Consider the following 22,882-nt stretch of genomic DNA (forward strand, 5'->3'; position numbering starts at 1 on the left):
TGCCAAGGCCATGTGTACTCACAAAAGTCCACATCTCCCATCCCAATTTCTTTTTTTTATTTGCACATAGCTCTGGTCCCTAGGGATACCCCAGAACAGTCCCTAAAGTATTAACTTAGCTGCATGTAGTTAGGATCCCAGTTTGGGTATGGTTGGTATGGAAGTGGTTAATCATTACAGTGAAATATATCTGTAGTGCTGTAGCATGTTTTCTTTCAATTCAAATTTGGCATAAGGAATGATAACAAAAAATATTTCATATTAAGTTTTATGGTATTACAGCACCTCAATCAACAACAGACTAAAGCAATGCAGCAAAAACAAATGTTTACCATTACTTTTAAAGTGTACCAACTCCCTTACAATGGGGGAAAAGGCTTTTTGGTATATATAACATTAATACTGGCAATATCAACCTGGTGACTGTTTACTGGTACCCAAACTACTTTCATTACTGTCCACATTACTGCTTCTGCTATGTTTTTCACAGTCTCTTCTATTTGGAATATTTGTATAATTCTTTTGTTGATTGTCTGCAACTCTATATCCAAGGCCCTGGCCTCTTTTATCACGTGGAAATTGGCTTTTCATGGCCAGACGCTCATCCCGTGACATTTGAGCTGCTTGAAAAAAACGTTCCCGGAACTGAACACCAACTTCAGCAACTTCAGCTGTGGCAGTATCACCTTCCTATAAAGAAAAAGAGAAAAAGAAGTCAATAATCTATCAAAGGATTACAAAGGATTACAAAGGCGGAGCATGCCGACAGGAGACCTTTTGGTCCATATCTAGGTTGGATGTGAAAAAAAAAAATCATAGTAATAATGAATTAATAAATAAAAACTATAATAATGTAAATAACAAATAAAAACATAAATAAATGGATAGGTATAGTTAAATAATAAACATACAGGTAAATAGTAAATAATAATAAATTGACATATAACTAATATAAATGAAAATCAAACAGACAAATGATAACAAAACAAAAACAAATACTGTAATATAAAATAAATTATAATCATTACAGCATCTTGCTTAGGTGTTTATCTAAATGATTCTTAAAGCTTTGAACTGAACTACATTGCATTACCTGCGCAGGAAGTTTATTCCATTCATTAACTACACGGTTGGCAAAGTTGTTTCTACCTACTTCCAAATTGAATCTATTTCTGGACAGTTTGAGACCATTGTTTCTTGTCTGATTCTCATTCAATGTGAAAATTTTGTCACTTTTGATGTTGTCAATTCCCTTTAGAATTTTAAAGACCTGTATCAAGTAACCTCTGAGTCTACGTTTTTTTAGGGAAAACAGATTCATGTGTTTTAGTTGATTTTTGTATAATCTATTTTTGATATTTGGAATAAGTTTTGTGGCTCATCGTTGTACTTTTTCCAGTCTGTCAATGTCTTTAATGAGATTCGGTGACCATAATGAAACAACATATTCCAAATGTGCACGAACTAATGATTTATATAGCTTGTTAATGAGTGTTGGACTTTTGAAATCAAAAGCTCACGCAATCAGTCCTAGAATCTTATTTGCTTTCTCAGAGGCTGAAATTAACTGCTTGGATGATTTGAGATCATTACTGATAATTACGCAGACATCTTTTTCACTATCCACTTTTGTTAACGAATTTCCAAATAACTTGTAATCGTACTTACTGTTATTTTTACCTATGTGTATTACCTTGCATTTACTTGTGTTAAATTTCATTAGCCACTTTTCAGACCATTGCTGTAATTTATCTAATTCTTGAATATCTAATTGGTTTAAGTGATCATTTGCCATTCTGCACAGTTTTGTATCATCAGCAAATTTGGAAACAGTAGATTTTAGTCCATGGTCTATATCATTTATATATACTATGAATAGAAGTGGTCCAAGAATGGAACCCTGAGGAACTCCACTTGTAACATTTTTTCCATCTAGAAGTTTTTCCATTTAAAACAACTCTCTGCTTTCGATCATTCAACCAATTACTAGTCCAACTTAATAGGCTACCACTTATTCCGTGCGAAGCTAATTTAGTAAGTAGTCTTTCGTGTGGGACGGTATCAAAAGGCTTTTTCCCCCTTGTAAGGGAAGGCATGCGCCTACTCCCCAACACATTTGCTTCCCTCTTATTTTAGCTCCTTTCAGATGAAGGGCTATTCCTACTCCCTCCCCAAAGCCTGCATCAGAAGCATTGCAGCAAGACACAGTACACCCACAACAGAGCCTGACAGCACATCCTGGTTTACTCCCACAGCTTCATTTATATGGCAATCCCCCCCCTCCTCATCCCCTCATACATAAATAGAGAAGACGAGGAGATCTTTTTGCATTGCATCAATTCATTGTCCATTCGCAACCAATCTCCACTTACATCCATCTCTTGCCACCATCTTTCCCTGCTCAAAAGACATTCCCTCTTCACCCAATCCATCTCATTCTCAGTCTTCCCCTCAAGTTCACTCCTTCCACCCCTGCTTTCCACATTCTTTTTACTAATCTTTCTTTACTCATTCTTTCCATACACACAAACTATCCCAGTGTTTTTCATCAGCCCTTTCTGTTAGTTTCCTTGCCAACCCTGCTTTCCTCCTCACTTCCACATTTCTCAATCTATCCATCCTTGTAACCCCATCATACTTCTCAAACACATTTAAATTAATCTTTTCTGCCTCCTTTATATTCTAAGTCTCTGGCCCATAATGTCATAGGCACAATCACTCCTGTTACCCAACAGACATAAGATTAAAGTGCTTTTTCATTGTATGAAGAAGAAGAAAAAAAAGAAAAAAAAAATCATACAAACCCTGATCTGTCCAAGTTTAGAATATACATCAGTAGTATGGTCACCACATTAAGTGAAGGATATAAGCAATATTGGGGAAATACAATTGGCACCAACCAAACTGGTCCCTGGTCTGGTAGACAAACCATATGAGGAGAGATTAAAAGCCCTGGGTCTCCCAAGTTTAAAGATCAAAGAGAGAGAAGTGATATGATTACAATATTCAGGTTGCTAAAGGGGATAGACAATAATGACAGAAGAGATCTCTTCATTTGGGATAAGTGGGTTTTTAGAGGTCATGAGAACAAATTAAGGAAGACTACACATCTAAAGGATGTAATTGCAAATACAGTTTTCCATATAGATGGATAGGTGATATAGCCCAAGCTGGAACAATATAGGAACTATAATCTAAATATAGTACTACCTCTCATTAACAGATGTTAATTAGCTGTGTTTGCATTGTTTTTGCTGTATTTTCGGTGCTGTTGTTTAGTGCTGTGCAATCACCATGCCACCCAAAAACCACTCCAAATCAACGGATTATTCACATCAATGGACACCGTTACCCCCCTTTTAGTCTGTTAATGAGAGATAGTGCTGTATAATAATTGGAAATTAAGGATAGAGACCAACTTGCAACTGTACATGGATTTGAGGCTAGGTATGTTAAACTGGAGAGCAGGAGATGGGACCCCATGAATGTTGCTCCTTTATTGTATACTGCAATTACGTAAATATAGTTTTCTCTTTGCATCCATCATCAGATATCTATTTCTTATGACACTTTTCATTTGCCTGAGACATTTACTTGCTTCACTCTCTAGTTTACCTTCATTTCCTGCTACATCTTAGATACTTAAAACTATCCACCTACTCTAGTTTGTCTTCTTCAGGACTTACCTCCAACTCACTGCCTAGCACTAAAACAGTACCAGTATTGAAGTGGCCCGGCAATAGAGAGTTACTGCCCGAATTGCATTCAATATACAAAAAACACAAGACACATTCTCTGGCACTGTCATGCATTTACACTAGACAGTTCCACAAAATTTCTTCACTAAATGAACTATGGGCTGAAGTAGAGGTCACAGCCTTTTCCTAGGGGCTATGGATCTTCTGCAAAAGACAGCCAGGAGAATGTATTGATTGACTCAAATAGGCAAGGAAACTAGTATCACCCTTCTTTCATCCTTGGTTATTGGGGAATATATGAACCCAGCAATGTGGATGGATTAGAGACTATATGTGGAGAGATCCACTACAGATGTATGTACTGTCCAAGGACCTATTAGAATAAAACAGAAGTTAAAGTACATCATTACCAAGGGAGACCTTGTTTTGATGAGGGTGATGAGACGTCGGCTGGAATGGGTAGCAAGCACCTGTTCACTGTTGGCTTCAAGACGCAAGCACGGATGGCTTGGGATAAGATCATCTGTATAGTCATCCCTGAAAATATATTTAGGAAGTCTCTCTTAGTAGTGCTTTAAATAACATATGCTACATTTCAAAGAAATATGAAACCTGATTCTCATAGCACAACATACACTTATGGTAATATGTAGCTTTCCATTTATATGTACATACACACATACATATATCAAAGGCTTTTTTCCCCTTACAAGGGAGGCAGCCAAAACAACAATGGCATAAAAACCACTCCCACCCATTTTATCCCCACATACTCCACTCCCATCCCCCACTCCCTCTTATCTTGGCTCCTCCTGGATGATGGTCATCCTTGAATCTTGCTCACTGCCCTGGGTCCCAAACTGTATCACAAGACATAGCACATCCATAGTGAGGCTGCTTCATTAAATCGGTGACCCCCGCTTCTATCCCCTCATGCAGAAATGGAGAAGATGGGGATAAATCCCTTTGGGCTGTGTAAATTTGTTTTTCACACATACTCCCTCACCCCACATCCCCTACCCACTCCCCCTCATGCATCACAGCATCATCCATACACAACCATTCTCCATTCACCCCTATCTTCTGTTCTCTCCCTTCCTTCCTCAACAGACATTTCCCTCTTTCCCAATGCCCCTTTTACCCCATCCATCCATCTCATCCTTGGTCGACCCCTCATGTTCACTCCTTCCACCTCTGCCTTCCACACCTCTTTTACTAATCTTTCTTCACTAATTCTTTCTATGTGTCCAAACCATCCCAATACTCTTTCATCAATCATATCTCCCAATTCCCTTTCCACCCCCGTTCTCCTCCTCATTTCTTCGTTTCTCACTCTATCCAGCCTAGTAACCTCTATCATACTTCTCATCTCAAACACATTCAAACTCATCCTCTCTTCCTCTTTTATGTTCCATGTTTCTGCCCCATTCAGTGTTACAGGCACAATCATTCCTCTTAGCATCCATTCCCAAATGTTTATTTCTCATTACACTTTTAAATCCCCAAAGGCATTTACTCACTTCTCTCAATCTACATTCTATCTCCACCTCCACTCCTCCCTTTGCTGCCACATTCGCACCCAAGTATTTAAAACTATCCTCTTCCTCCAGTCTCTCTCCCTTAATACTCACCTCCAGTCTGCTGCCACTTTCACCCCTTGTACATCTCATCACCTTACTTTTACCCACATTTATCTTCAACTTCCTTCTTTCACACACCTTCCCAAACTCTGTCACTAGCTTCCTCAATCTTTCCTCTGATCCTGCTACAAGCGCAGTGTCATCAGTAAACAACTACTGGCTTATTTCCCACTTTTCTCCATATTCTTTAACCATCTCCAATCCCTGATCCACTACCCTTGCATTTACCTCTTGCACCACCCCATCCATGTATAACACATCCCTGATAAAGTCCCACCTTTACCTCAGACTACTAATTCTCTCCATTTCTGATTCTAACACAAGCTCTACTACTCTTGTAAAAACTTCTGATTGCTCTTAAAAGCTTTCTTCCTATCCCATATATCTGCAATACCTCCCACAGTGCATTCCTGTATACCCTGTCATAAGCTTTTTCCAAATCCATAAAAGCACAATAAACATTCTTATCTTTTCCCAAAGCTTTCTCATATATCTGTCTTACCACAAACAATCTCTGTTCCTCTCCTAATCCTCTCAATCAAAATCCTCCCATAAGTCTTCCCAACTATACTTAACAAACTGATCCCTCTGAAACTACTACACTCACAATTGTCCCCTTTTCCCTTGTACAGTAGAACTATACAGGCACTCCTCCAGTCTTCTGGCACTCTACCTTCTCTTCAACAAGCATTAAATAACCTCACCAGCCAGTCCACCATCATTGTACCTCCTTTTTTCAGACATTCTGCACAACATCCATCCAACCCAGGTCCCTTACCTGCTCTCATTATCTTAACAACTGCCTTCGCCTAATCTTTCCTTACTTCTCCATTTTCCTCACTCATCACTGTCATTTTCTTAGTAGTTCCCACTGCAACTACCTTTCCCTCCCTGTCCTCCTTCACATTTAACAACTCCCTAAAATACTCTGCCCATTTTCTTTTTACCGCCACCTCTTCCATTATCATCTCTCCATCTGCACCTTTTACCTTTTCTTCTTTACTTGATTTGCCTCCTCTTGCTCTCTTAATTTCCTTCCAAAACATCTTTTAATTACTTTCAAAATTTTGTCATACTCTTACCCCAGTTCACATCTGCTCTTCTCTTTGCCTCCTTTATCTTATGCTTTACTTCTCTTCTCTTTTCTTTGTACCTCTCATATGATTCTCTCATCCTATTTTGTAACCCATCTGTGAAAGCTCAATTCTCATCTTCTACAACCTTCTTTGCTTCCTTATCCCATTACTCACTATCCTTCCTTCTATTTCCTCTCATCCTCCTTGTTCCACACACCATCTCTTCACACTTTGTGACTCCCTCCTTGAACCACCCGCATTCCGCCTCCACTCCTAGCTCTACTCTATCTTTCACTCCCTCCCACTCCTCTCTCAGCTTCTTCTTGTACTCCTTTTTTTCTTTCTCATTTAAGCAGTCCACTTTAAGCGCCTCCCTACCTTCTGTCCATTTCCTCTCTCCCCATCTACCCTCTACTCTCAACTTATCTTCTACCAAAAAATTATCTGATATTCCCCCACTCTCTCCCCTTACAACATGTACATCCTTAACTCTTCCTACTATACTCCTGGTTACCATTATATGGTCCATTAATTTATATGTCATTACTCATAAAGAGAGATGGTTTAGCATGGAAGTATATCCTTATCCCTTTTGCTTCTGTTATCACCACCCTTTTCACTCCTTGCTATTTGAAAACTGCACCTCATTTCTTCCTTAGCAATGCTCTCAATTCATTACCAATGTACCCCTTTTAATGAAACAAGTTGTTGCATGGACTTACAGTCTTTTCCCCAATTTACTCTCTCATCCATGCACATTTTCACTTCTTCAACATTCTGACTATATACTCTCATAATAAACTTTATTCACCTCATACATCCTTCTTTTCCTTGGCCAATCCCTTGTTCTCACTCTCATACATACATACATATATCAAAGGCTTTTCCCCCCGTACAAGGGAGGTAGCCAAAAAACAAAGGCATAAAAACTACTCCCACCCATTCCATCCCAAACATACTCCACTCCCATCCACTCCCTTCCCTCCCTCTTATCTTGGCACCTCCTGGATGATGGGTCATCCTTGCATCTTGCTCACTGCCCTGGGTCAGAAGCAGTGTCACAAGACACAGCACATCCACAGCAAGGCTACTTTATCAAACTGGTGACCCTCATTCTCCGTCCCCTCATGCAGAAAAGAAGATGGGGAGAAATCCTTTTGGGATGCGTCAATTTATTTTTCACATATACTCCCTCACCTCCCATCCCCTACCCACTCCCCCTAATGCATCACAGCATCATCCATACACAACCATTCCCCATTCACCCCTATCTTCTGTCCTCTCCCGTCCTTCCTCAACAGACATTCTACTCTTTCCCAATGCCCCTTTTACCTCACCCATCCATCTCATCTTTGGTTGCTCCCTCATGTTCACTCCTTCCACCTCTGCCTTCCACACCTCTTTTACTCGACACCACCAATTCATGAACCCTTCTGAGGATATTTACTTTCATCTGGTCTCATGACATGGCCAAATCGCCACCTTGTTCTGTTCTTTCTTCCAGCTCTATCACAACTTTTCTTTCTTCTACCTGGAAACTGTTGCCAGTTACCTGTAAATGCAGAACTGCTATAGAAAAAAGAAAAAAGAAAGAAAATCACTTACCTGTAAACTGGTAGCCAAAACACTAATCTACCACCGATGACCAGATTAGTGGCAGCAAATTGAAGTAGATCCTTGAAAATATCAGAAAGACTATAACTAATCTTGGCAGGATAGTGACGATCAAGATGTTCCTCTCTAATCTTGTAACTTTTGGTCGAGCCAACGCGCTCTGTTGCTTCCCGGATACCATACGGAGCTTTTAAGAGAAAGAGATGCGCTGACCAACATTTATTTCAATTAACTTTATATAACAGGAATGAATGAGGAAAGACTAGCTGAAGTGAGTGAAGCAAGTTCCACAAGACCATAAATGAAAGGGACAAATGGGGTGACAGGATCTTTGGATGAGCTATATGATAAATTATTTTTGGGACACAAGTAGATCAACATTATATGAGCATATACAGTATGTATGATGTTACAATACATGACAAATAAGGAAGAACTGAATTCATGCAAACCTACGGTCAGTGATGATAGCATCTGCAAAGGCTCCCTTTCTCCAAGCAGATCGAGCTGAGTCCATAACCACAACGTCTAGATAGTGATGACCCAACCCATACTGTTCAAGATTACTAAGGATCGATTCTCCTTCGACTCGCGTTTTCTGCAATAAGAATGATACTACAAAAATAAAAAAAAATAAAAAGAATAAAAAATGTAAAGAATGAAACCAATATTTGTAATCTGTGTACTTAGCATACTCATCAAAATGTTGATGACTATAATCTTTTAACCTATCTAAATGCTTCCATATTACTATTTATATTAGGAAATCCTGTTTCTGATATAATTAATGAATGGAAAAATTCAAAGAACATGACCTACTACCTACTACAACTGATAAGCACAAGAAAAACTACATTAAAATGACACAAGTGGAATCTTGAAAACTGATATTATGTATGTGTATAAACACACACACACACATACACATAAATTGCAAATAAAATCCAAAATATGAGTACCTGGTTATGTCTTGTTGGTTTGGTTCTAGCATGAAGAGTGAGGTAATCAATATCTGAGCCCCATACAAACCCACCTCTGTATGCTGCCGACACTAATATGGAACCTATACATGGCAAAATAGGGAATCTTAAATTAGCATGACATGAATATATAATCTTTTAATATCTAAGTCATCTAACAATACATGTTCCTCCAAGCTTTACGGATTGGTAACCCACAGCCCCACAGTAACCAGCAACGTTTCTCAGGAACTTAAATAAATCTCTTTTGGAAGAAACGTAATGGTGCCTGTTGTATTTGTGTGGATGTTTGTCACCAACTAGTAGTAATAGAAGTAAAAAGAGCTAGAGGAAGAAGAGGAAAAACATGAGGAAGAGGAGGAGGAAATGGAGGAGGAGGTAGATGAGTAGGAGGAGAGTACTTCAGTATTTGTTGGTAATAACTTAGAGACAATATTGTACCAAAAAGGCATCATTGAGGTGATAGAGACTTTAAGAATGGACAGATTGTTTAAGTTAAAAGTGATCAGCATTCTTTTCTGAATGGCAATTAGGGATGTCACAACAAATATAAAAATATCAACTGCAGTCAGGATCCCAGTAAGGGGTAATAAATTTATAAAGGAAGAAAAAAGATAAAGAAATATTACCATTAAACCTTTCATTACCATTAAGATGCTAGATTATTTTGTAATACCAACTTCATGGATAGAGATGAAAGGTGGTAATGGAACTGAAACTGCCTAGTGTAGGCCTTATGGTCTCTTGCTGTCTCCTCCATTCTTATGTTCCTATGACAGCATCCAGAATAAATAGGCGAGTGCCATTTACTACAGAAGGGGATTAACATGCATAAATCTAAGTCAGTATTTACCTGTCCCAACAAAAGGATCTATCACAATGTGACCTGGCTTGACTTGGGCCATATTGGCCATCACAAATGAGAGCTGTGCATCCATAGAAGTACTTCCAATATATTTTCGTTTTTTCAATGAGAATTTAGCAATAAGGTCTCGCTGTCCATCTGCCAACCAACGTCCAAAAAATAGCTGCAGAAACAATTATAATTCCAGTACTATATAAAGAATACAATTTTATATCTACTGGTTTGATACAATTTTTTCATGCATGTCAATAGACATCAAGCTTATGTCCTGACAATCAAAATTCACACCATCAATCTGAGCACCCTGACAATACATGCTTACTCCTTCCTGGTAGTAGTAGACAGTATTGGAATAAAGTTACTCCAGCACCAAATTTAAACAATTTCTTTAACCAAGTTATTTTGAAGTAAATTGTTTGTTGATTTTTTTTATTTTGACTTTAGTAACACCTTATATTATGAATTGTAATGTAGGTGTGTATTTAGATTTGACTTGACAACCCTTTTATAACAGGTAAGAGGGCTTTGGCATTTATTGTATGTATACATGTACAAACACATACACAGGATGTGAAGAAATACAGTTTTCCATATAGATGCATAAATATGTGGAATAGCTTAGAAGGTGATATAACCCAAGCTCAAACAATACACAAGTTCAAATCTAAATATAATAATTGGAGATCATATAGATTAAGTTGGAACTGTACATCAATTTGAGTCTAGGTATCTTAGAAAATTAGAGAATAGGAGATGGGACCCAACAAGTTTTGATCCTTTTCTGTAAACTACAATTAGGTAAATACAGAAGTGGAAATACATACATACCCTTCCCTGGTACATTCCCCACCCTAATGCACACATTAAACAACCTTGTTAACCAATCCACTATAACCATTCCTTTGACATTCCACATGACACCCATCCAACCCAGGTGCTTTACTAACTTTCATTATTTTCAATGCTCTTTGTACCTTATCCTTTTCTGTAGCATTGTTGTTTTCCTTTCCCGTCACAGTAATTTTCCAAGCTCCTTCCACTGCCACAGTCAACCGATTCCTAACCTACTCCACATCTAACAATTCTCTGAAATATTATACCCGTCTTTCACTGCCTTTACTTCCATTAACATCAACCAATATGCATCCTTTACCAATACCTCCACCTGACTCACCTCCCTCACTCTACTTTCTTCCAAAACATCTTTCTATTGCTTTCAATAAAATTGGCACTGCACACCTGGATGCCTTGGTCATGATCCAAATCCCACATCACACAACAACAATGAAACCATGAGGGCCTTACAGTATTATATATTCCTACTGAGGCTAACTATATCTGTACACCATTTCCAATTGTCTAATGACTTGAATCACAACCCCCAGATAGATCTTACATACATATGTAGATAGATCTTACTGATACAATACTGTAGGTGAAATCTACTGAACTTTCCACATTGTTATTAGAGATAGCAACCTGGCACTCAGTCTTGTCCAAAGTAAATGTAAACCCCATCTGTGTCCATCAAAAACCTACAGAGATGAATCAGGTGCCAACCCTGGAGCTTGAAAAGATAAAACTTATGACTGGGAGAGGTAGACAAGAGCCACCATTAGTGTTTGTTTCCACTAAATGATGAATATGTGAATCAACTGCATTTCTAATAACAAATGGCTGTGACTGGAGACAAATTCAATAATAACAACATATATGAGATAAGGGTAAGTTGAAAAAAGTCTATATACCTGGAATGGCTTCTCTGGAATGTTGTTTGGATGCAGACCATAGTACTCTATTAATGTCAAAGATGTGTCAGCATTATTCAGATCTACACGTCCTTGAAATGGTAAGTAGTCAAAAGCCTGTTAAAGAAGAAGAAAAAAAAATCTTGTAATTAATGGATAAAAGACATAAACATACATACACCACAAAGCCTTTCCCCTCCTCTATATGGGGAAAGACGGTGGTTAAGTCAAAACATACATCCAATGTATACCAATCCAAAAACTCATCCTATGCCCCTCTCATTTTAGTACCTCAAGGATGAAGGGACACCTCTTTCCCCTGCCAAACTGCTTGAGTCAGAGGCAATGCAGCAAGACATAGCACTTCCATAGCTGGGCTGGAAAGCTGGAACTGGTCTACCCCACCACTTTATTACAAGGCAACATCTCTTCCTCCAACCCTTGCCCACACTTAACCACTCAAGAACTACACAGAAAACAAGAACATCCCTTTGGTTTGTATCATTTCATTATCCATTTACAACCACTTTCCATTCACTCCTATCTTTCTGCACTCTCTCTTTCATGCTTAACACATTCCTTGTGGATCCAAAACCCCCTTCACCACATCTATCCACCTCATTCTTGGTCTTCCCCTTAAGTTCCCATCACCCACTTCTGCTTTCCACACTCTTTTTGCTAATATTTCCTCACTCGTTTCTTTTATATGCCAAACTGGTCGCCAGCCTGGCAGATAAACCATAAGAGGAAAGACTAAAAGAACTGGGGCTGCCAACTTTGAAAGACTGAAGAGAAAGAGGTGCTACAATTGCAGTATTCAGGTCACTACAGGGGACAGATTACACTGACCTAAGAGATCTCTTGATTAGGGATGGGAGCACTTTAAGGGGTCATGAAAACAAATTAAGAGAAACTATGTCTAAAAGATATGAAGAAATACAGTTTTCCATGTAGATGCATAAATACTTCGAATAGCTTAGAAGCTAATATAGCCCAAGTTGGAACAACACATGAGTTAAAATCTAAATATACATACATATATATAGCAAAGGCTCTTTCCCCCTCACAAGGGAAGTAGCCAAAAAGAAAAAAAGCATGAAAACCATTCCCACCCATTCCATCCCTAATACACTCCACTCCCCTCCATCCTCCCTCTTATCTTGGCACCTCCTGGATGACGGGTCATCCCTGCATCTTGTCCACTGCCCTGGGTCAGAGGCAGTGTCGCAAGACACAACACATCCACAGCAAGGCCACTTCATTAAATTGGCGACCACCCCTCTCTGTCCCCTCATGCATAAAAGGAGAAGATGGATAGAAATCCCTTTGGGCTGCATCAAATTTTTCTCACATATACTACCTCACCCCCCATCCCCTCACCTAAATCTAAATATGATAATTAGAAATCATGGATATGGACTGAGTTGGAACTGTACATGAATCTGAGGCTAGGTATGATAAACTGGAGAATAGGAGATGGCACCCAACGAGTGTTAATCCTTTCCTGTATACTACAATTAGGTAAACACAGTATATATAGATATGTGAGGGATTACTCTACCTGTATACATAACTCAAAGACATTCAATCACAAAACAAAACACTTCTTAATAGATTGGTAAATTCTGTACTTCATCAAATTTCTAAGACTTATAATGGCATACCTAGATTCAAGTCATCACCTTACACAAAAACAATTTAAAGAAATGGTCTGGCAACAGACATCAATTGCTCTCCATGAAAAATCATTATGAAGATACATGGCATATACTATACTTTTCTATAATAACTCATTACAGACAACAACTCAAAATATTTTTACTGAGTGACTTATGGGCTTACGTAGCTAGTTTTCTGGGGGCTACGGATCTTTTGGAAAAAAAGAACTGGGACAAGGGATTGATTGATTGACTGATTGCTATTAAGCTATTTTATCTAGCTGTGATACACTTGCGACACTGCTTCTGACCCAGGGCGGTGGGCAAGGTGCAGGGATGACCCGTCATCCAGGAGGTGCTCAGATGGGAGGGAGGGTGGGAGGGGTGTGGAGTGTATTTAGGGATGAAATGGGTGGGAGTGTTTTTATGCCTTTCCCTTTTTGGCTACCTCCCTTGAAAGGGGGAAAAAGCCTTGGTATATGTATGTATGTATGCGATACACTTCCTGAAAAAAGAAGCTGAGAGGAGTCAAACATGAAATGTGCCAATTCTTATTACAAATATACATCTACATGTAGTGTGCATGCTATGGCTTTCATTTTCCTTACCTCAATTTTTGCAAGTTTCTCATTACTTTTAAGAGTCTTGTTGAATGTTTCCACTCTTATTTTGAAGGATTTGTCTTCAGTAAGGTGAGGATTTATCATTTCTTTTGAAGCATTTTTAACATTCTGGTGCAACTCTGTTAATGTTTTCCCTTCACCCCTGCAAAGAACAGATACAAATAATCAATGAAAATAACAAATTACTATTATCTTTAAAGTACAGTATCAAAGTTCCTACACTTCTCTAGTAACATTTCCTAGATAACTACAAAGAAATGGTCTTCTTTTGTTTTTCTGATCCACAGAGAGTAAGCCCTTGATATTTGAACTAATTGGGGGGAAGGCTTCATTGTTATAACCAAAAGTTAGATGTATCCAAAGGATTTACTATACTGAATTTTCTCCATATATCAAATTTTAGGTCAGTTGATGGGATTGTTATGGGAGGCTGTAGTATGTATATTTATCTATGAGTATGTACATTCATCTATGTATATGTATATTTATCTATGAGTATGTAGATTTATCTATGCATATATTTATTTATCTATGTACATATAAAGCCTAGCAGGTTTGCGTTAGGAAGTTGAGAATGCACTTTGAGCTACCCATGTGGAGCAGTCTTGGTTCTGCCTCCAAAGTGGCCGCATGCTCGTCTTTGTTGTGCTATTTAATCTACCTATTCAACACAAATTCGTTTCATTAGCCACACCATAACAGGATGGAAATTTGGCACACACTGTCTGACCAGTGTATCAGTTACAGTAAACCTTCAATATTGTACATCAAACTAATTGGGAAGGGAGCCTGGTTGTTATAGCCAAAAGTATGTATGTACTGTATATTCATATTCAGATTTTCCATGTACCTGCCATTCATAATGAATCTTGCAATGCATATACTGACCTTGTTTTTTGTATCAGATGAATGGTTAATATTGCTGAAAATTTGGTATAATGAGATTCGGTACAGTGAGAGTTTACTGTAATCATAATATACAATAAATAAGTAATAGATACATACATATACCAAAGGCTTTTTTCCCCCCTACACAGGGGGTAGCCAAAAAGAAAAAGGCATAGAAATCACTCCCACCCATTTCACTTCCCATATATTACACTCCCCTCCACCCTCCTCCCTCCCTCCTATCTTGGCACCTCCTGGATGACAGGTCATCCCTGCATCCTGTCCACTATAAATAATAGATAAATGAAAAATCTAAATAAATAAAATTTTCATTTGTCTATATATTGATTTACTTATTAATTTTATTTATTCATACTCTCACCATACCAAACCTCATTACAAAGATTTTACAGGAATTACAGGAAATTACAGGAAAGGATGGTGGATGGGAGCAGAATGGGTGGAAGTGGGTATGTGCCTTTTGACTTGGTTACCTTCCTTGTAAGGGGAATGAAGCCTTTGGTAAATAAATGGAGAGATAAATAAAAAGTACCATTAATTCCCCAATCTATACCAAGCTAGTAATATCAAATTAACAGAAACTGCTGCTTAAGTTAGTATTAGCACTTAACCAGCTTGCCTTACAAGACAGAAATGAAATTTATAATGCCCCATCATATTATTTGCCAATGTTTTTTGATGTTACCATTCAATCATATTCTAATTTGAAATCATGTATATAGGTACACAAAGAGGTGTACCTATTGTCAAATCAAAATAAACTGCTATTTAACTTAGTATTAGCACTTAGCCAGCTTGCCTTACAAGACAGAAATAAAATTTATAATGCCCCATCATATTATTTCCTGATGTTTTTTGAAGTTACCATTCAATCATATTCTAATTTGAAATCATGTATATAGGTACCCGGTACACAAAGAGGAAGGAGCTCACACACAAAGATATTATATGAGCTTCTTTGCAGACGATGCCAAACTGTTAAGGAAAGTAGAAACTGATAAGGACTGAAGCACTGCAGGAAGACCTGAATAAGGTATGGAACTGGAGTCAGAAATGGGAAGTGGACTTTAATACTAAGAAGTGCAGCATAATGGAGTTTGGAAAAAGCAAAAACAGAATATCAGGAAAATATACAATTGGAACCAAGGAGGTAAAGAAGGTAGGATCTGAAAAAGATTTGGGGGTAATTATCACAAAAGACTTGTCCTATGACAAACAGATTAACAAAACTGTCGAGGAGGCATACAACTTACTAAGAACAATAAAAGTGGCATTTGCATACTTGGACGAAGACATGATAAAAAAAATATTGGTTACATTGATAAGGCCTAGGTTAGAATATGCGGCAACATTGTGGTCACCCAGTACCAAAAAGAATATAAAGAAAATAGAAAGAATCCAGAGAGCAGCAACAAAAATGGCATCTGCACTTGCAAACCTATCATATGAGGAGAGATTGGCTAAACTGGAGTTACCGACGCTGGAGCAAAGAAGAGAGAGAGGTGACCTACTGACCATCTACAGAATCATGAAAGGCACAGAGATACTTGATAGAGAGGACTTACTAAACTGGGACAAGAGAAACACAAGAGGACATGGAAAGAAAATAAAAAAACATAGCTACAGAAGATAACTGAAGAAAAACAGTTTTCCACATAGAGTAGTGGACACTTGGAACAAACTGGACAGTGAAATAGTATGTGCAAAAACCATTCATGAGTTTAAAAGCAAACTAGACACTGCAAGATACAAAGGCGGGACACCATGAGCATAGCTCCCCTTCCCGCAAAATACAACTAGGTAAATACCAATGAGCTTTTCTATTTTGTATAGGAAGTCTATCTATATAACAAGGGCTTTTCTCCTTTATATGGGAAGTAGCCAATTCAAAATACATGCATCCATTCCCATTCCCCACCCCTTACTTCCTCTTATCTTAGCTCCTCCTGGATGAAGGATCATCCTTGTATCCTGCCCACTGCCCTGGGTCTGAAGCAATGCAGCAAGACACAGTACGGATGCACTGTGGATACTGTGGATGTATGGGAAGTGGCTGAGTTAAAGCATGCTTTGACATATCATGGGAAAAAATGCAGAAAGGAAGATCCCAAATCCTTTACTATGCCTCATTTAGTTCCCTTTTACAATGCATATATGAACAAAATGTGATAAAATTTATCCCCTTGCTAGAGAAGTAAGAGACAAGAAGAGGCGACCTTGGAGTATTATATGAAATATTTGAGAACAGCAGACACATGAAAGAGTAAAGTTGAAAAGTGGCTAAGCATTCCTATATTTAACCTCTTCAATACGAGTCAAATTCTCGCGGGCGGCATCGGTTGCCTGATGTATGATGATGCATCACAATACTCCCATTATAAAATATAAAGTTACGGCTGTATTAATCATTCTCTTTCACTCTCAATATCAATAACCACAGAAAACGTAATCAGGCCAGTTCAAAAAATATTGGGGTCACTCAGCTACAACTACAAAATAAATATAATCATGATGCCAGCACCGGTATCCTCATATACCCACTTGCACCTCACAACACCTACATAGGTGTCATGGTATGGAAGGGGTTAAAGAAGGAAATGGAGAGATACTGCCCCCCTTTACCACAACCATCCATCTCATTCTCAGTCTTCCCCTACAGTTCTCTATCCACTTCTGCCTTCCACACTTATTTTACTTGTCTTTATTTACTCATGCTTTCCATGTACCCAAACCATCCTAGTATTATCTGTATCAAAGAATACAAATTCATGAGGGTTGCAATAAGCGGGAGAAAGATACACTGCATAATAATCAAAAAATTACAAACCAGAGTTCATAGCAGGACCGCACCAACATTGTTCTTGACATCAGTTTCTTTGCATCACTTTCACAATCCAATTCCACTACCACATATGGCTGGAATTAGAGAATAAAATTATTTTTAAATATACAGTAAGAACAATTCACACTTATGGTAAAAAAGCATGTTTTAATTATATATTTTTTTCTATCTTTTGTACAACAAAATGTCAGATCATAAGAATGAAGATACTTACATCTTCTGTTGGTTTATCAATCCATTTGATGGGGATCTTGAACATAGATGCTACAGCTCCTAGTTCCTTCCATAAAGAAACAAATATCAATAATAATGGGTCACTCTTTTCTACATATTTCTAAGTAAGTTCAGGTGTTCTTAGCTGTTACTGTGTGATTGCTATGCTAGGTTATTATATGCAGGTCATTTGCATAGATAAATGCTTTTGTTTTCTGTTATGGATCTGTGTGGAGAGATTATTTGTGAAGAGGTTCAGATAAACATGAGAGTATTGTTCCTTGGTGACTCCACTGTACAGTCTTTTGGTCCCAGAATATCTGGTTATTTTTTATTACTCTACACTGTCTACTTAATAAGAAGTTGGTTAACCATTTCTTGTCATTGTTGTGAACATCTTTATTTTTACTGTGAATGGGAACTTTATGAATTGCCTTGTTTATGCATATAGCCACCATCACTATTTTTCTGGTGGAGCTTTCTTGAATCCCCCCAACATTTATTAGGTGATGTTTGTAAGCAGTGTTAGTAAAGTGTTTCTCCTTGAATCCATGCTAGTTTGGGGTGGAGGATAGTTTGGTTATGTTTTTTTTACTAATCTTTTCAACAGCTTGGATATGGTGGATGTGAGACTGGTCTGTAGGGAGCTGGGTTTTCAGGTGGTTTGTTTAATTTTAATATGGGTCTTTTTTGGGCTCTTTTCCAAACAATTGAGATTTTATTATACAACCAAGAATGAATGGAGATATAGAAGTCTTTTATTGCTCTTGGGCCAAGGTGTTTTGAGTGGATGTTTGAAATCTGATCTGGTCCTTCTGCATGGAAGTTTCTCAACTTATTTTATTGATCTTTCCATATCTTTGTTGAAGAAGAGATTGATTGATTGATTTTATGAAATTTTTGGCTTGAAGGCCAAGTGCCGATGAAGTGGTGTCCACTTTTTTTCATATTTCTTTGACTATTTTCTTATTGTCTGGGGTAGTGGGTTTGAAACTTGTTTTGCAGAAATGTTTTTTGAAGATATTACAATGCTGTTTTTGGTGATGGTATTTTCCCTTAGCTACTACTACTACTTTTACAGAAATGAGGGTCAGGGGGATGGGTTTAATCTTTTATTTTATTTATTTTGTCTTAACATGTTTTTCCTCTTTTTCCATTTATTATATTTGTTTATCCCAATTTTCTTTTTGGTGTTGTTTAGTTTTATGATGTTCTTAATTGTTGTAGTTGTTCTTTTTCTTGTTCAGTTTGATTGTTTGCTTTTTAGTTTGCTTCTCTTTTTTGAGGGTGGCTACCTCTTGTGTTAAAGTTGAAGTTGTATTCTCTCTGTAGCTTCTTGGAATGTGTCTTTGGCTTGCTTTCTGAATGATCGCTGCTATCGCATCTACTGTTCTAAGGACGGAAATTGGTCTATATTGATGGTCACTAAATTTTTCTCTATACCCTCTGTGTTTTTGCCAATTTCATTTTTTTTGTAGTTCATGAATATTCTTATGTAAGTTGTATTTTTCCTTCTAGTTCTATGATAACCTTCATTGGGTACTGGTCCTCAGGAGGTCTATCTACAACCTAACAACTGACAATGGGTACTTCCATAGCCGGTCCAACAAGGACATCGGAGTTGTCCATCTTCAAACAGTCATTTTCCTCACTTTCATTTAGAGATACATTCAGTCTCCTGACTGAACTCAAGATATATTAGTTTTATATAATTCCTCCATGTTTGAATACAAGGAGCTGGCACCAATGACAGCTCTCCTTCTATTTTTAGCCAGACACAAAAACAGTCTCTCTCTTACTCAGTAATGTCAGTCCAAAGTTCCTTCCTGAAGAGCTCTGTGGAAAGGACCAAAGACCATTGCCATCTGCTGTATTTACCTAATCATATTATACAGGAAAGGTGCAATGCACAACCAATGTAATAATGACAACCAGGTTCTAGAACTAGAGCCACAGGTATAGGCTTCTTCCAGGACTTTATCTATGAGTATTTGTGAGTATGCATAGCACCTCACCCCCCACACACAGACAACTTGTCACCTGACAAGATTGTGGGAAAGACATATACTATAGATTGCTGCAAAAGATTAAAGTGGCTTTTCACTAAATGGATGAAGAGATGATGAAAAAACTCATCAACACCATGGTCCATCCAAGACTGGAATATGTGTCTAAGGGCAGTAACCAAATTGGTCCCCAGGCTGTCAGATAAACCACATGAAGAAAGACTGAGTCTGCCAATTTTGAAAGATTAGAGAGAAAGAGGCGATATGATTACAGTCTTAGTATTCAGGACACTACAGGGTACAGGTTACATTGACAGAAAAGATCTCCTGAGTAAGGATAGGAAAACCCATGGGACTAAATTAAGAAAGACTACATCATGTCTAGTGGATGTCAAGAAATACAGCTTTCCATATATATTCATAAAATTTAAATACTTGAAATAGCAAAGAAAGTGATATGGCCCACGCTTGAACAATCCACGAATTCAAATCTAAATATAATTGGAAATCAAGGATATAGCTTAAGTAGGAACTATTATACTATACATGAATTTGAGGCTAGGTATGACAAATAAAATTGTAGATGAGACCCAACCTCGAAATTATTCATCTATATGACTAGTGGAAAATCAGGCCCATCAAAATCCACATGAGAATGAGAATATTTACTGATTATCAAGGGAAGATGTGATTTTCATGTAAACTGTGTATTCATAAGTCCGTTTCATATGTTCCCCATTGAGCCTCCGCGCTCTCTAGTTTGGGGAACAGTGACCTATAGGGATGGTAAATACAAAAAACTAAGGTATACAGTTAGTCATAACTTTCACATTTACTAAATTTCCCTACGTTTAATACAACTATTGAAAGATATATAATTTTCAATATAATAATAATTATAATACAATTATGAATTAACAATGCAGGAAAAAATCTCTTCACACATGATCAACTCAATTTTGCTTAACAGTATCATAGGTTCTGACAAAAGTGCAAACTCGGTATCGCAATGACTCACTGGGATGCGAAATTCAATATGTTCATTTGCACACCAGAACAAATATCTCCTGGCTGACTTTCTTAACATTTTTGTTTGTGTACATATTCTTGCAGCCGCCATTGTAACAATCGAATGTGGACGTGCGCACAATATGTCATGAAACTACAATTAAAACAATTTTATAAAATATACACACAATTATCATCACTTGTCCCTTGGATTTATCACATACAGCGATACTACCTCGATTCTAGAAAAGGAACGAGAAACACTCCAATTTCTCAAACATTATAATATCGAGCGTTTTAATCAGATTCAGTTCAAGGCTTTTATTTTTCAGGTGAATTTATCACTTGAAAATCACTGCAACACTATCCTTAAGACAATCGTATCTAACACAGACAAATTATTAAAATGTAGCGCTTCATACAACCTAGGGAATCAGTCCCAAATATTCAGAGGTGGGCACTGCAATCGAAAATTAGTTTCCACAACGACAATTCCACATTGCCCATCAATTGTACAACAAATCACTAGATACAGTGATGTTTTTTAAGGAATCAAATCCAGCATCCTCGAAGCTCCGATACCGAGAATTCAAAAAAGAACCAGAGGGTGAGGTACCACAGATTATGGTGAGAGTACGAAGTGGAGATCACCCAAGCAAAAATAAGGAAAGTTGTGCAAAACCTTAAGAAGAAGAATATAAATCGCCCGGCCCTGATGGAGTACATCCGAGAATGATTAACTATTAAGGATCTGACAGGGGACCTTCGGGAACCAATAAGAATACTGTTCAGCAGTTAATTACGCGAAGCTATGGTACCGTGGGACTGGAGGATCACATTACTGCCATATTCAGGAAAGGAAACAAGAAAGACACAGGGAATTGTAGACCAGTCAACCTCACAAGCGTTATTTGTAAGCTCATGGAATCGTTGGTGAGAGAAGAAATGATAACTCATATGCAGGAAAATAAAATGTTTAGTAAGAGACGATATGGGTTTATGTCTGGCAGGTCAACAGTACTACAACTTATAAGTGTTGGACAACTGGACAGATGCCCTGGATGAGGGGAAGGCAGTTCATGTCCATTGTGACTTTATGAAGGCGTTCGACCGGGTACCACATAGAAGATTGATTGAAAAGGTGGCGAGCTATAACGTACAAGGAAAACTACTGAAATAGATCCAGAGCTTTTTAAATGGGAGAAGGCAGAGAGTTTTATTGAATGGAGAAACATCAGACTGGAAGGAAGTAACAAGTGGAGTTCCCCAAGGTTCGGTATTGGGACCGCTGTTATTTTTTCTTTTTATAGATGATTTGCCAGATACAGTCAAACATAACAGTGAGGTGTTCCTGTATGTTGATGACACTAAGGTGTTCAGGAGGATACAGGAAGCTGAAGATTGCATAAAGCTGCAGGAAGACCTGGACGAGCTCCGGAATTGGACAGAAAATAGCTGTTAAGTTTCCATCCTGAGAAAAGTAAATATATGAGAATTGGCAACACTAAGGTACAAGATTATGGCTAAACCATGTACAAAGAGATTAGTAAAACAAGAACAGAAAAATATATCGGTGTAATCATTGATGACAAACTTACTTTCTCTAATCATCTGGCTGAGAAAATAAACAATACCAACAAGATTGTGGGTCTTATAAGAACTTTTACACATCTGGAACCAACAGTTTGTAAACTTCTCTTCACCGCCCTGGTCAGATCACAATTAGAGTATGCAAACCAGGTATGGTGTCCATATCATATTAAGGACACTGAAGCACTTGAACACGTGCAAAGAAGAGCAACAAAAATGGTACCGTGCCTTATGAAGAGCGGCTGAAGAGACTGGATCTGCCTACCCTGACATCCAGGATACCCAGAGATCAAATCGATTTTTTTTTTTTAAGATTATTACCAACAACTATGATAAGGACTGTATCGAGGGCCTCTTCAGGGTGAGGGAAGACGGTGCGACGAGAGGACATGAAAAGAAAATATACAAGACC

General features: G+C 37.9%; 1 protein-coding gene across 1 annotated transcript; it reads right to left on the reverse strand.

The window, feature by feature from the left end:
* Positions 1 to 252: 252 nt before the first annotated feature.
* LOC143023922 (tRNA (guanine(10)-N(2))-methyltransferase TRMT11-like) lies at positions 253 to 21,011 on the reverse strand. Its single transcript, XM_076182593.1, has 11 exons — positions 20,891 to 21,011; positions 17,868 to 17,933; positions 17,639 to 17,727; positions 13,888 to 14,044; positions 11,622 to 11,738; positions 9,862 to 10,036; positions 8,988 to 9,091; positions 8,485 to 8,626; positions 8,020 to 8,215; positions 4,109 to 4,235; positions 253 to 690 (listed from the first exon to the last, which is right to left on the reverse strand). The coding sequence occupies exons 1-11, from the start codon at positions 20,990 to 20,992 to the stop codon at positions 412 to 414; spliced, it is 1,554 nt and encodes a 517-aa protein (XP_076038708.1). The 5' UTR covers positions 20,993 to 21,011; the 3' UTR covers positions 253 to 411.
* Positions 21,012 to 22,882: the final 1,871 nt, after the last annotated feature.

Source organism: Oratosquilla oratoria, unplaced genomic scaffold (genome assembly GCF_046742065.1).
Source record: "Oratosquilla oratoria isolate Oo_2021 unplaced genomic scaffold, ASM4674206v1 SCAFFOLD70, whole genome shotgun sequence".
Lineage (NCBI taxonomy): Eukaryota > Metazoa > Arthropoda > Malacostraca > Stomatopoda > Squillidae > Oratosquilla > Oratosquilla oratoria.

Excerpts from the sequence above, each read along its gene's own strand:
- LOC143023922 (XM_076182593.1), bottom strand. The coding sequence starts at position 20,992 with ATGGCGGCTGCAAGAATATGTACACAAACAAAAATGTTAAGAAAGTCA. Across the intron at positions 17,934-20,890 it reads ATATTGAATTTCGCATCCCA|GAACTAGGAGCTGTAGCATC; the intron begins GTGAGTCATTGC and ends TCTTTATGGAAG. Across the intron at positions 9,092-9,861 it reads AGATCCTTTTGTTGGGACAG|GTTCCATATTAGTGTCGGCA; the intron begins GTAAATACTGAC and ends TGCCATGTATAG.